Source organism: Aspergillus undulatus (genome assembly GCF_047715775.1).
Source record: "Aspergillus undulatus strain CBS 261.88 unplaced genomic scaffold BDV17scaffold_17, whole genome shotgun sequence".
Lineage (NCBI taxonomy): Eukaryota > Fungi > Ascomycota > Eurotiomycetes > Eurotiales > Aspergillaceae > Aspergillus > Aspergillus undulatus.
Window position 1 is genome coordinate 20,685 of NW_027396621.1, and position 12,719 is coordinate 33,403.

The 12,719-nt window shown below is 50.9% G+C and overlaps 7 protein-coding genes across 7 annotated transcripts; 6 read left to right on the forward strand and 1 right to left on the reverse strand.

The window, feature by feature from the left end:
• Nucleotides 1-164: 164 nt before the first annotated feature.
• Nucleotides 165-2,390, forward strand: BDV17DRAFT_260191 (uncharacterized protein). Its single transcript, XM_073757521.1, has 3 exons — nt 165-736; nt 789-1,930; nt 1,998-2,390. The coding sequence occupies exons 1-3, from the start codon at nt 496-498 to the stop codon at nt 2,121-2,123; spliced, it is 1,509 nt and encodes a 502-aa protein (XP_073616662.1). The 5' UTR covers nt 165-495; the 3' UTR covers nt 2,124-2,390.
• Nucleotides 2,391-2,509: 119 nt separating this feature from the next.
• On the forward strand, nt 2,510-3,778 carry BDV17DRAFT_290189 (ribonuclease H-like domain-containing protein; the record flags this gene model as incomplete). The annotated part of the gene is made up of 1 exon (XM_073761835.1): nt 2,510-3,778. The coding sequence occupies one exon, from the start codon at nt 2,510-2,512 to the stop codon at nt 3,776-3,778; it is 1,269 nt and encodes a 422-aa protein (XP_073616663.1).
• Nucleotides 3,779-4,053: 275 nt separating this feature from the next.
• BDV17DRAFT_260193 (cytochrome P450) lies at nt 4,054-6,281 on the forward strand. The gene is made up of 3 exons (XM_073757522.1): nt 4,054-4,616; nt 4,665-5,223; nt 5,280-6,281. The coding sequence occupies exons 1-3, from the start codon at nt 4,457-4,459 to the stop codon at nt 6,166-6,168; spliced, it is 1,608 nt and encodes a 535-aa protein (XP_073616664.1). The 5' UTR covers nt 4,054-4,456; the 3' UTR covers nt 6,169-6,281.
• Nucleotides 6,282-6,368: 87 nt separating this feature from the next.
• Nucleotides 6,369-8,687, reverse strand: BDV17DRAFT_260195 (glycerol kinase). The gene is made up of 4 exons (XM_073757523.1): nt 8,264-8,687; nt 7,225-8,210; nt 7,006-7,172; nt 6,369-6,929 (listed from the first exon to the last, which is right to left on the reverse strand). Exons 1-4 carry the CDS (start codon nt 8,395-8,397, stop codon nt 6,375-6,377), a joined length of 1,842 nt encoding a protein of 613 aa, XP_073616665.1. The 5' UTR covers nt 8,398-8,687; the 3' UTR covers nt 6,369-6,374.
• A 680-nt stretch (nt 8,688-9,367) lies between these two features.
• Nucleotides 9,368-9,777, forward strand: BDV17DRAFT_50734 (uncharacterized protein). Its single transcript, XM_073764661.1, has one exon. It carries the CDS (start codon nt 9,448-9,450, stop codon nt 9,742-9,744), a length of 297 nt encoding a protein of 98 aa, XP_073616666.1. The 5' UTR covers nt 9,368-9,447; the 3' UTR covers nt 9,745-9,777.
• Nucleotides 9,778-10,404: 627 nt separating this feature from the next.
• On the forward strand, nt 10,405-11,551 carry BDV17DRAFT_290192 (MIP/aquaporin family protein; the record flags this gene model as incomplete). The annotated part of the gene is made up of 3 exons (XM_073761836.1): nt 10,405-10,718; nt 10,784-11,330; nt 11,387-11,551. The coding sequence occupies 3 exons, from the start codon at nt 10,405-10,407 to the stop codon at nt 11,549-11,551; spliced, it is 1,026 nt and encodes a 341-aa protein (XP_073616667.1).
• BDV17DRAFT_260199 (uncharacterized protein) lies at nt 11,446-11,892 on the forward strand. Its single transcript, XM_073757524.1, has one exon. It carries the CDS (start codon nt 11,697-11,699, stop codon nt 11,868-11,870), a length of 174 nt encoding a protein of 57 aa, XP_073616668.1. The 5' UTR covers nt 11,446-11,696; the 3' UTR covers nt 11,871-11,892.
• The last annotated feature ends 827 nt before the right edge of the window (nt 11,893-12,719 follow it).

Genomic DNA, 12,719 nt, shown 5'->3' on the forward strand with positions numbered 1-12,719 from the left:
CCGGGGGTATCCCTGAAGATGGGCGTACAATCGGTTTAACAGGAAGAAGAAGTAGTTACATTAGCGGTGCTTCTGCGCTGAGTCAGCAGCAAGTAGCAGGGCTTCAACTGGAAGGGCAGGAAGGAGGCTGGGACCCAATTTTATATCTATTTACTCCGTAGGTGCCTTATCCTCCTCCGAACCCCCATTCTTTGCCCCGTAACAATATCCTAATCCAACTCCGTTTATTTATATCCATATTGCTATTGTTCATTCTTACCTCTTATCGAGAGCCTCAACAATTAGAGGTGAACGCTAAGCCTCGGACCCCTGGAATCCGCACGCGATCACCACTCATACTCCTCCGCCCGCTGAGCTTCTGCTGCTTTAGCTCCATCCAATAACAACCTCGTCCTTCCCTTCACTCTCGCCGGGTCCTCAGAACCTAGCAGGAACCTTTTACTTTATTTTTAACCAGCATCTTTATAGTATCGTTATCTCGTGGTAGCCGGTCCAATGAGGTCAGCGGCAGTCTCCTTGGGGTTGATCGGCGGTATCTCCGCTCTCGGAGTTCCCCTTCCAGGTCAAACCGAACAGCTGCCTCTCACCGATGCGAAGACAACCCTTGTGAGCTCCGAAGAGCTGCAGAACCAAATCAAAGCCAGCAACCTCCTCAATAGGGCCAAGACTCTGTATAGTCTGGCAGAACGGGGTATAGAGGAGTACAACCACCCGACTCGTGTGATCGGCAGCAAAGGTATATCCAAACTCTAGAATTCCGCCGGCGCATTAACTCATACGCTTAATAGGTCACCTGGGAACGTTGGACTACATCTATTCCACAATCAGCGGGCTAGGTGACTACTACGAGGTCACAAACCAGTCCTTCCCTGCTGTTTCCGGCAGTATCTTCGAATCTCGCCTCGTCCTTGGTCATGAGGTGCCTGCGTCTGCTCGCCCAATGGGCCTAACTCCTCCGACCAAGAACAAGGAGCCCGTTTACGGATCAGTAGTCCTTGTTTCAAATCAAGGGTGCGACGAGGCGGACTATTCTACTAACCTCACTGGTGCGATTGCATTGATCGAACGCGGCACCTGTCCGTTCGGTACCAAGTCTGAATACGCCGGGAAAGCAGGTGCTGTCGCCGCAATCGTATACAACAATGAACAGGGTGAGGTGAGCGGAACACTGGGAACTCCGTCGCCAAACCACGTTGCTACCTTTGGTATCTCTGATACCGACGCCGCACCCTATGTGCAGCAGCTGAAGAATGGAAGAAAGGTCGATTCAATTGCTTACATTGACGCGACTGTGGAAACTATCAACACGACCAACATCATCGCACAAACAAAGGGCGGTGACCCTCAAAACTGCGTGATGCTAGGAGGTCACAGTGACAGTGTTGCGGAAGGACCTGGCATTAATGACGATGGCTCCGGTACACTTACTCTTCTGGAAGTTGCCACCCAACTCAGCAAATACGATGTTAACAACTGTGTACGCTTTGCATGGTGGGCTGCTGAAGAAGAGGGCTTGCTGGGCTCAGATTACTATGTATCCGTCCTGAGTGAAGAGGAGAACCTGAAAATTCGCCTTTTCATGGATTATGATATGCTCGCATCGCCCAACTTCGCATACCAAGTCTACAATGCCACCAATGCTGTCAACCCTGTTGGATCCGAGGAGCTGCGTGACCTTTACACCGAGTTCTACATTGACCACGGGCTCAACTTCACCTACATTCCTTTCGACGGACGAAGTGATTACGACGGCTTTACTAGAAACGGAATCCCCGGCGGCGGGATTGCTACAGGCGCAGAGGGAGTGAAGACCAGTGAAGAGCAGGCGATGTTTGGAGGGACGGAGGGCGCCTGGTATGACCCATGCTACCACCAGTTGTGTGATGACCTCGGAAATGTCAATGCGACTGCTTGGGAGATCAATAGCAAGGTATGTTCTGATGCCCTTTGTAGTAAACACTACATATCACAGAAACTAATAATTTATTGCCCCATAGCTGGTTGCTCATACTGTTGCCACTTACGCAGTGTCCTTTGAGGGGTTTCCGGAGCGTACAGGCACAAAAACTCACTCAATGGAGCTCGAGAAGCGCAAGTATCATGGCCCTAAGCTACTCCTGTAATTTAAGCATGGAAAGCCCTGGGCGGCTAAACTCTGCAATATTTGTTCTGAATCTTGTCTTCCTCAGACATTTTTCAAGTTCAGTGTTACTGCACACGAGGTGGCTGGAAGCTCCTTCCTTGTGTTTGCTCACTTCACCCAGTCAAGCTGGGCCAAGTTCACTTTTTAGATGGAGTTCTCAATTTCACGCAGATTTCTGCTCATTTAAATATTACTGCTTCCCATCTCACTTCTCTCTCAACTTACTCAATTGAGCAACAGGTTTGCCCTTGACAAGCTTCAAGTTGTCTCAACGTTCGTTGAGCTTCATCAACATTATTTAGGCTTATAACATCCAAGTTTATCATCTACACGGTCCAGACAAACCCTATCAAGCGCCCTCTCGCGATGGGACATCCACCGCCCTTATTCAGATGTGTTGAATGCGGAAAAGACACTTTCAAGACTGCCGAAGCACTTGCTGCACACCAAGCTGCAGTAGGCCACCAGAAGTTCTCTGGACCAGCAAGAGTACCACGATCCGAAAACTCAAGAACTTTGGCAACCACCCCGAGAAGCCGCGGTATCATCCACAAATTTCAATCTCGAAGACACAAGGATGCCCGTTTGGATCTCGAGATATACGGGCGGGTCTTCTTCGTGCTCTCAGAGGAGGAACAGAGTCTCGTTTACGAGATGCTCTTGTCAAAATGCCACTCTGCTGCTCGTCTCCAGGTGGAGGGCTATAGGATGACTGTCACTCCCCAGGAGCGGAATCCTAGCAGAAAGAACTTGCCAAACGAGAACTCGGATAAGGATGCCAACGGTGATACGAAGTTGCCAAATGAAAAGCAATCGCTGAGCCAAAAGACACCAGACGAGACCGCCAAAGAGACGACCGCACAAGATAAGTTGTATAAATCATCTGACAAAAAGCCTCGGGAGATCGTTCTCTTCATGCATACGCCCAGATTTGTCCTTGGACTGCCGCACAACAAAAGAAAAGCGTTGGCTCTTGACTGCGAGATGGTCGAGGTGGAGGGGAACCGCACTGAACTGGCTTTCCTAAGCGTCATCGACTTCTTGACGGGCGAGATCCTCATACACAAATACGTTAAGCCTACAAAGCGGGTGCTAAACTGGGTTACTCGCCACAGCGGCATTACACGGGTTGCAATGAACGCTGCAATAGCAGCCGGACAGGCCCTAGATGGATGGCCAGCTGCCCAGCAAGCACTGTGGAGGTACGCTGACGCAGGCACAATTCTCATCGGACATTCTCTTCATAACGACCTCAAAGCACTTAGAATCATCCACCCAAAGATAGTCGATTCTGCGATCCTGTCTGCCGAACCGGTCTTCAACCCGGAACCGGAAGTACGCCTCAGGCGTCTCTGGGCCCTGAAGAAGGTTGCCGAGATGTTTCTCAATCGAGACATACAGACTGGGGGCCAAAGGGGCCATGACTGTCTTGAGGATACCTATGCAACCCGAGACGTGGTTATTTGGTGTCTGCTGAATCCAGACCAGCTCATAGCCTGGGCAAGAAATGCTAAGGTCGAGCACGATCTCAGAATGGAAGAAGAAAGGAAGGCCCGAGAGCGTGAGAGACAAGAGAGGAACGAGCAGAAAGAGAGGAAAGAAGTTGCTCTCTTGATGGCTATCGAGCTTGAATAGATGCTAGTTACCTACTTCAAACAGAACACATGGGCCATTGAATCTTTGGTCAAGGATCCAGATCCAGGTCATCGCGTAAGAAAAATAGTAGCGGCGGATTGAGTAAGCTTGTATTGAGACGATTCATTAATATCAATGCAGGTCAATATCAAATGTAGAAAAGCAACCCATGTGTAGTCGATTGGGCGATCTCCACGTGATGCCCAGAGCGCCTGATACCCTGACACCTGCAGCCCCGCCTTTGTTCTCGCATCCTCTCAAATTCTTCAGCAATTCTCGGTTCCCGGGAGTTCCATTGTTCTACATCGTCGATCATTTGGCATTGGTCGCAGAATGTCTTTGGTGATATCATCAACATGCCTCGGAAATGGACGAATGCCCCATCCCAAGCCACTAGACCCACGCGGGGTTCGCAAGCAGTCCCGAATGGGGTATGGAGGGCGCCCATCTTCAAACATGTGCTCTTGAATGATTCTGCCTTCTCGCAACACTGAATGGCCACTCGCGATTTATACATTGGTCATCGGTAGCTACTCAGTGGAGCTATGGAGCGTTTCATATCTACAAATTTCGCCCACTCCCCGCCATTCCAGAACGATTGAGAAGAAAAGAAACGAACCCGCCGGCCGCTTCTAGCTGGGTACTCGTTCTCGATCCATTACATTCGCCGGCTTTACCATGATTGAAGAACTCGTGAGCGATTTGACGCCGGCACAGGCGGCCTTATACCTTCTAGGAGCGTTCTTCTTAGCCTGCCTGGCGCGAAAGATTCAGGTGCAATGGCAGCTTTCGCGACTGGGAGCCAGGGCTCCGAAGATACAGTTCCGTCTTCCATATGGTTTGTTAAGCCCTTATTTGATTGGGAAATTACGCTGATAATTTGCAGCTATGGACTTCATCTACAAGTCCATGGAAGCCAACAAATCCGACTCGGACCTCGAATTCTGGAGCAGCGCCATGCGAAACGCTAGGGGTGGACCTCTGGACAAGAAAACAGCGGAGCTGGATGCTGGAATCTCGACCCGAATCATCCTTACTCGGGATCCGGAGAACATCAAGGCCATCCTCACAGGACAGTTCGCCGACTATGGAAAGGGTGAATCCTTCCACCGCGACTGGCGTGAGTTTCTTGGGGACAGCATCTTCGTGACTGACGGCGAGCAATGGTCTGCTTCGCGGCACCTTATCCGGCCCATGTTTGTTCGAGATCGCCTTGTGGACACGGAGATCTTCGAGAAGCACGTTCAGCATCTCATTCCACTGTTGGCTGGGGATAATGGAAGCAAGGTTGTCGACGTCACGTCTCTTTTCTTCCGCTACACACTGGACGCTGCCACCGACTACCTCCTCGGCAATGGAACCGATAGCTTGCAAAACCCAGAAACAGAATTCGCAGAAGCTTTCCGCTACGTGCAGCGCCGTCAGGCACAGTACTTCCGACTGGGGTATGTTCAGTAAACATTCCTTTTTAAAGAGACTGACAGTACTAACTCCATCTCAGAGTCTTCAAATTCATCCTCTCTCGCACCAGATTCCGCCGCCAACTCAAAGTAATGGACGACTTCATCCGCCCCTACATCGACCGCGTCCTCACCATGTCCCCCGCCGAACTCGACCAGAAGCTCTCCAAAAACGAAACCTTCCTCCACGCCCTCGCCCGCTTCACCCGAGACCCCCGCGTCCTGCGCGACCAACTCGTCGCCATTCTCCTCGCAGGCCGCGACACCACAGCCGCAACCCTCTCCTTCTGCCTCTTCGAACTAGCACGCAACCCGGCCGTCGTGTCTAAACTTCGCGAGGAGATCCAAGCACGCGGACTCGGACTCGGCCCCAACGCACAAAAGCCCTCCTACGCAGACCTCAAGGAAATGAAATACCTCAACGCCGTCCTCAACGAGTCAATGCGCCTTTACCCGGTCGTCCCCTTCAACGTGCGCTTCTCACTAAAAGATACAACCCTCCCCCGAGGCGGCGGAAAAGACGGCCTTGCCCCCGTAGCCGTCAAAGCCGGCTCCCGCGTCGTCTACTCAACAATGATAATGCAGCGTAGCACCGAGAACTACGAAACCCCCTCCTCACCCTCATACATCTCACCGGAGGAATGGAACCCTGAGCGGTGGGTTTCCGGATGGCAGCCGAAACCGTGGCAGTTTATCCCCTTCAATGGCGGCCCACGGATCTGTATAGGGCAGCAGTTTGCGACAATTGAGATGGGGTATACCGTTGTGAGGATTCTGCAGGCGTTTGAGGCGATCCAGGCTGTGCCGGAGGTGGGGAAGAGGGTTGTTGAGGATCCGAGGTTGCGGTTTGAGGTTACATTGACGCCGGCGAGTGAGTTGAATTGTGTTTTCACTAGGGATGGGGAGGGAAGGGAAAAAGGGGACGCTTGATGGGATATTGTGGTGAGCGCTGGCTTGGGATGAATTATTGCTGAGATGTGTATATATGACGAGTTTATTTGAGTGCAACATGCGTACATTTGAAGACTTCGCTTCGTGAGTTCTACAATATAGGATTTGATCTTATTTATTCTTTTCAAGAAGCCACGTGTACTTTGAGATATACTCAAGGACTAAGGTAGGCTAAAAACCCTAAATCAAAGATAAGTAACTTTAACCTTCCCCAACCTCTTCAGCCTCTGCAAAATCTCCAACTTCCTCAACTCCAAGAAAAGATCCTGTTCATCTGCATCTCCAAGATCCCCCGATATATTGATCCAAGGCGTCTTTGAACCCTTGGAGAGCACCAAGTCTCCCCCAGTCCCGTTAACCTTCGCCGAGGGGGCCGTCGTCGATTTCAAGACCGTAGTTGTCTCAACAATACCAGGTGTACCTTTACTCAGGTCCACGGTGTGAGAGAACTGAGGTGAGTCCGAGTCCTTTGCAGGGTCCTGCTCTTTCGACGCCGATTTATTTCCAACCCACCCCTTGCACATCCCGACGGCTTTCTCCCACAGGGCGAACTTCTCGCGACAGGTATCGATGCTTGTCTGTGGCCGGAATACGGTCCCACCGGCGCGGTTGATGTCTCGAAGCTCGGCGAAGTTGCGCCAGAGGCCCACGGCGAGGCCTGCGGCTATGGCGGCGCCGAGGGCTGTAGTTTCGCGCATCTTGGGGCGGTAGACGGGGATGGAGATGAGGTCGGCTTGTACCTGAAGGTGTAAGAGATTGCGCAATTAGCATGGAAGGATCGCTAGGTGTAGGGCTATGTATTGCTTGGGGATATACCTGCATGGCCAGGTCCGAGTTACTCATTCCACCGTCGACGGCGAGTTCGGAGAGTGCGTGGCCACTGTCTTTTTCCATAGCGTCCAGGATTGCTTTGGTCTGGAAGCAGGTCGCTTCGAGAGTTGCGCGAGCGATGTGACCCTTCTGGGTGTATTGGGTGATTCCAACTATTTCTTAATTATTACTGTATGGGGCAGGTTCGAAAATCGTGCAACTCACATATAGTGCCTTTGGCATCGTCAATCCAGTAAGGAGCGTAGAGACCGCTGAATGCCGTGACAAAAACGCAGCCGCCGTTATCTTCCACCGTTAGGGCCAAGTCATTGACTTCTTTGGATTCCTTGAAGAATTTGAGATTGTTCTGCAGAAATTTGATTCCTGAACCACCAACTGCAACACTGCCTTCGAGAGCGTAGACAGGGCGCCCTTCGAAATGGTATGCTATGGTTGCGAGAAGGCCGTGAGTGGAGATAACTGGTTTGTCTCCCACATTGTACAGGAGGAAGCACCCTGTCCCGTATGTGTTCTTCGCCATACCCGGCGAGAACCCCTTCTGTCCTACAAGGGCTGAGGACTGGTCTCCTAGAACTCCCATAATTGGAACGCCGGCAAGACTCCCGGTAGTAAGCGCACCATAGGCTGCAACATCAGAGGAGGGGACAATTTTGGGTAGATGCACCCTACCCCTTATACCAAAAAAGTCGAGCAAAAGGTTGTCGTACTCAAGCGTTTCTATATTCATGAACATGGTCCGCGATGCATTTGTAGAGTCGGAAACAAACACGTTGGCCTTACTTCCACCATTCAATCGATAAACCAGCCAGGAATCAACGGTGCCGAAAGCCAACGTCCCTTTCTCATAAGCAGCTCTGACTGGGGGAACATTTGCGAGCATCCATAGGAGCTTGGAAGAGGAGGAGTATGTGGAAAGTGGAAGGCCACAAATTTGCTGTAGTTGCGACGCCCCGGGTTTCTGCTTTAGCTCGTCAATGACGGCTTGCGAGCGGGTATCTGTCCAAACAATCGCATTGTAGAGGGGTTCGCCAGTTTCGTAGTCCCAAACCACTGTTGTCTCTCGTTGATTGGTTATACCCACCGCTTTGATGTATTGACGGTCGTTTCCTTCGAGTTCGAATTGCTGCACAGCTTCTTCGACGCAGGTCTCCACAGAGGATACGAGCTCGAGCGGATTGTGCTCATGCCATCTGTTAAGAATTAGCGTACAAAAGCACCAGGGTCCAAAAAGGAAATCAATTACCCTGGATTCGGGTATATCTGCTCAAACTCGACCTGATGCGATGCGACTGGTTCGCCTTCACGATTGAAGATCAGGAATCGTGTACTGGTGGTACCCTGATCGATAGACCCAACGAATATTTCTGTTGAATCCATGATCGTCAAACCCCAGACGCCGTTGACAGTTCTGCGGGGGGTGAGCAGCTTCACTCTAGCGGCCGGTTCGAGAAGCAGGCTGGAAAACGGGGAAAGAGCAAGTTGGTGGGAGACGACTCGACGCGTTATTGGAAGCAGGCTGCACAGGGAAGACACTGCGGCCTCATCATCGATTAAATAATAACTCGACCAAGATGACTGGTGTTACAATTTTTCCGTCACCTCGCGCCGCGCCTGCGGGGTGAATCCCCCCGAGCTGGCCGGCACAGAGGGCCAGATGCAGGCCGAGAGATTAATCTTACCTTCATTCATTCTAGCGTTACCGGAGGGGAAAAAGGATGCTGCTCGAGTGACAAGACTCGTTTGCCAGTGAGCCGAAACCATGCCTTAACAGGCGCTTGTAATCTTGGCCGACCTGGGCTTCGCAACGTACATATTCAGCCAACATGCTGATGTCGGCTTTCACAGCCCGAACGCTGAACATGAGTGTCGCATCTCACAAGGGAGTATACTGCAACTGAAGTCTGCCCCAGTTTCCCAACAGGCTGGTTGAGATTGTGGGGAGCAATTGTATGTATGTATGTACGTGGAGTGGAGAAAGTGCCGATCGGAGCTGTCGGAAGATGCCAGCGATCCGGTGCAGCGTGCAGGGGCTGGCCACAAAAATCGATTGTCCTCCTTCCTCAATGCCCTTGTTGCTAAAAGCCATTATCTACTGGTCTCCCTCAACTTTCCGGCAATTTGGTGTCCGAAACAATGCCCGACCTGGACATGGCCGACCAGCTATGTGTTTACCAAATTTTCACGATGCGAGTATGAATGGTATGATGGTGCTGCTTTTCGGGGCAACCCCAGACTCCAGAGTGACCCGCCTCCACAACTCCACATGACAGTTAGGCCATGGCGAATGATGGTTGACGCACAAGGATCCATGCGACGCAAATTGTAACGCTACCATTCTCCAGACTCCACCCAAACATTTCCTGGACATCGTCAACCTGGCCTTAGCACGATGATTATTGACATCGTGGAGCCGTACTGGTCGCTGAGATGCATGTAGAATCAGGTGGACATCCGCATAGAGGCGTCGTGACCATCATACTATTGGGAGGAAGCAGCGCCTGCACCATGGACTGGATACGTCAGCAACCGGTTTCAAACGAGACCATGGACGAAGAGGTGAGCAGAGGGAAATACATGCTACAAATGGAAAGACTCCTCACTATCCCCATGCCAATGCCTGCAAGTGACACAAACTTAGCTCAAATACAGCACGCTGGCTCTGGATTCGACGTTCAAGATGCAAGTGAGACGCGAGTTACAATCGGGTCTTTCCTGAGTCTGTGACACTGAGACTCCCATGTGTTTCTGGTCAAGACTTCACTTTGGAACCATGATGGCAAGTCCAGAAGGCTATTCATCAAGTGAAAGGAGACTGGTAGGTGAACGGGAATGCAGACTCTTTGGGAAAATGAAAAGGCGACTGGCAAGAGTAAGTAGATGCTCATCTGGAGTGGATTGAAGGGGAGAGCAAGGATGGGAGAGGGAGAAAGGAAGTGAATTGACTTCATGTTTCTGTTTGCTCGCCCTCTTTTCTTCTTTCTCTAATCTTCTCTCCCCGGCGATTTCCCTCCTATCTATCCCTCTTCTTAACATCCTTACCATTACCATCATCATAATCGCTTGCAATTATTCAGCGGTTGCATTTTCATCTCTTCTTACGCTTTTGCCCACAAAGACCGCCAACCCGTCTCTCCCAGGATCTCTAGAGGTCTCTGACCGTAAGGCACCCAGGCTCATAGCTCAAGAAAGGTGACACCATGAGTTTTGATGAGATCCAGCTGTAGAATACGTGGTACGCCTCGCACAAAGTCCAATGACACAATTCATAGCACCCACTGACTCCTCAAACTGTCTGTTCACCACCTACCAGGCTTATATACCACCCCTTACTCCGCTGGCCATTACAAGAAAGCATAAAACAAGAAATTACCCCCAACTTCCAAGATGACGACTCATACAAACCTTGTGGAGGGGATCGAAGTTGCAGAGGACTTGCACGTTTCTTCGCCCTCGAGCAGCAAGCGGGACGCCATCCTGGGGGTGAGATCCCTCTCCGGAGTGACAGAAGCGGAGCCTCTCATAATCGAAGCACCCCCTTCACCTCTATGGTGGAGTAAGATACGGGCGTACTGCCGTGAAGGCTTCTCAGAGTTCTTCGGCACAATGATACTGGTTCTCTTTGGCAACGGAGTCGTTGCCCAGGTTGTTCTGAGCGATTACACAAAGGGTGACTATCAGTCCATTTCATGGGGATGGGGGTAAGTGACTTTTCTACGCTTTAGTCCTGGTACTCCGCGCACAGCTAACGTCTGTCCCAACTCAGGCTCGGAGTCATGCTAGGCGTCTACGTGAGCGGCATCTCAGGATCCCATATAAATCCTGCCGTTACCTTCGCAATGTGCGTCTTCCGCAAGTTCCCTTGGCGGAAGTGGCCCGTATATGCTTTCTCCCAGCTATGCGGTGGCATGTGCGCTGCTCTGGTCGTATACGGGAACTATAGATCCGCAATTGACACCTATGAGGGAGGGCCTGGTATCAGAACAGTCCCGGGCTACTCGGACACCGCATCAGGAGGGATATTCTGCACATACCCTGCCGAATTCATGACGCGCACCGGACAATTCTTCTCCGAATTTATCGCGAGCGCTATACTCATGTTTGTGATCTTTGCGCTGACCGATAAGGGCAATATGGCGGCTGGTCCGTTTATGCCCCTTGCCCTGTTTTTCACAATCTTTGGCATCGGTGCGTGCTTTGGGTGGGAGACGGGGTACGCCATTAATCTTGCAAGGGACTTTGGTCCGCGGTTGATATCCTATATGCTGGGGTACGGGACTGAGGTTTGGAAGGCTGGGAACTACTACTTTTGGGTAAGCTATCACACCTCCAATCTTAACCTGGAATCATTCTGACAATTCCCCTCTAGGTACCGATTGTGGCACCCTTCCTTGGTTGCACATTCGGTGGCTGGCTATACGATATGTTCTTCTACGTCGGTCCGGACAGCCCAGTGAATACGCCCTATGTAGGGCTCGGCCGACTGGTCAAGCCGTTGCGCCAGAAACATCAGGACGCCCATAGTCCTGCTTGAGTGGTGCATAAAACTGGTCACATGACCTGTTAACACAGTACTCTACGAGACACGATTCACGATTTACGGCATTTCACGACCTCTATGGTTACATTTTATCTTACGCCCAGCGAAGCACGGCGTACCTGCAAAAGCGCCGCGCAAAATGGTGGCGTATATCAACTCCACTCTATTCTTATTATGGTCATGTCTGTCGACCTTAGCGCTATTTCTTTTCTCATTAATCGTGCTATTTATTCCAATTAGCGAAGCGAGTTGGAATTGGGAGTCTGTCCATATTACAATGTATAAGGATTTTGCTTCTCACAATTTGATCTGAATCTCTCTATATTCCAACCCCAGACATACTCTGTAGTCTAAGGCCTAGCCCTTCATCGACCCGCATAAATTGCCCTGCAGATATTTCGGGTCAGTCGAGACCGACCTGGGTCTGCTTGTATGACGTTTAGGCGCCGACGCCGCATACATCCCCAGCACGCGCGTCCTCCCCGAGTCCGACGTACCACACAAACATCACTACTAGCGTCAACAATATTACAATACTCTGCAGTTTCTCAATGCTCAACGTCGCCCCGCAAGACCCTCGAGGTCTAGGCCCAAGTATATAGATTCAAAAAATCTAGTCCTTGAGCCTCGACTCATCCAGACCACGCTGAACTAGGTAAACAGTCATCGCTTAGGTGATAGTGCACCAGACCCAGGTGTACGTACACACCGAGCAAATCTAACGGACGCCAATGGATATCAGAATGGCTGCATTGAGGGAGAAAATCTCTATCTAGTGGACGACGGGCATTGACTCTGCCGTTTATCTTTCTTCAATGCATTATTGGGTCACCGGAATCTTCGGTGACTGGAGTAGTATAGCGACCGAGCCGCTACATAGAGACGATCTGTGGATGGATGGACGGATTTCCCGGACGTGGTCTCATGTTTTCAGAACTGTAAAACTAATAGTACCTACTGGTCGTAGAAAACCGCCAGTGGTAATTGTCTGCATTTCTTACTACCCAAAGATCAATGAAGAAGACAAAACGCTCGACAATTGACGATCAAAGGCATGTGGAAAGGATAATAACCCCGACCGTTGGCCCCCTGCTTTATAAAAACCCGTGGAATACTCTCTAACATCCGTCTTCTCCAGAAGTCACAGTCGCCTAAAATGTCC

Coding starts and splice junctions, on each gene's coding strand:
- BDV17DRAFT_260191 (XM_073757521.1), top strand. CDS start 496: ATGAGGTCAGCGGCAGTCTCCTTGGGGTTGATCGGCGGTATCTCCGCT. Junction 737..788: donor TCGTGTGATCGGCAGCAAAG/GTATATCCAAAC, acceptor TACGCTTAATAG/GTCACCTGGGAACGTTGGAC. Junction 1,931..1,997: donor CTTGGGAGATCAATAGCAAG/GTATGTTCTGAT, acceptor ATTGCCCCATAG/CTGGTTGCTCATACTGTTGC.
- BDV17DRAFT_260193 (XM_073757522.1), top strand. CDS start 4,457: ATGATTGAAGAACTCGTGAGCGATTTGACGCCGGCACAGGCGGCCTTA. Junction 4,617..4,664: donor ACAGTTCCGTCTTCCATATG/GTTTGTTAAGCC, acceptor GATAATTTGCAG/CTATGGACTTCATCTACAAG. Junction 5,224..5,279: donor GCACAGTACTTCCGACTGGG/GTATGTTCAGTA, acceptor ACTCCATCTCAG/AGTCTTCAAATTCATCCTCT.
- BDV17DRAFT_260195 (XM_073757523.1), bottom strand. CDS start 8,397: ATGGATTCAACAGAAATATTCGTTGGGTCTATCGATCAGGGTACCACC. Junction 7,173..7,224: donor CGATGCCAAAGGCACTATAT/GTGAGTTGCACG, acceptor ATTAAGAAATAG/TTGGAATCACCCAATACACC. Junction 6,930..7,005: donor ACTCGGACCTGGCCATGCAG/GTATATCCCCAA, acceptor TTACACCTTCAG/GTACAAGCCGACCTCATCTC.
- BDV17DRAFT_50734 (XM_073764661.1), top strand. CDS start 9,448: ATGCATGTAGAATCAGGTGGACATCCGCATAGAGGCGTCGTGACCATC.
- BDV17DRAFT_260199 (XM_073757524.1), top strand. CDS start 11,697: ATGGTGGCGTATATCAACTCCACTCTATTCTTATTATGGTCATGTCTG.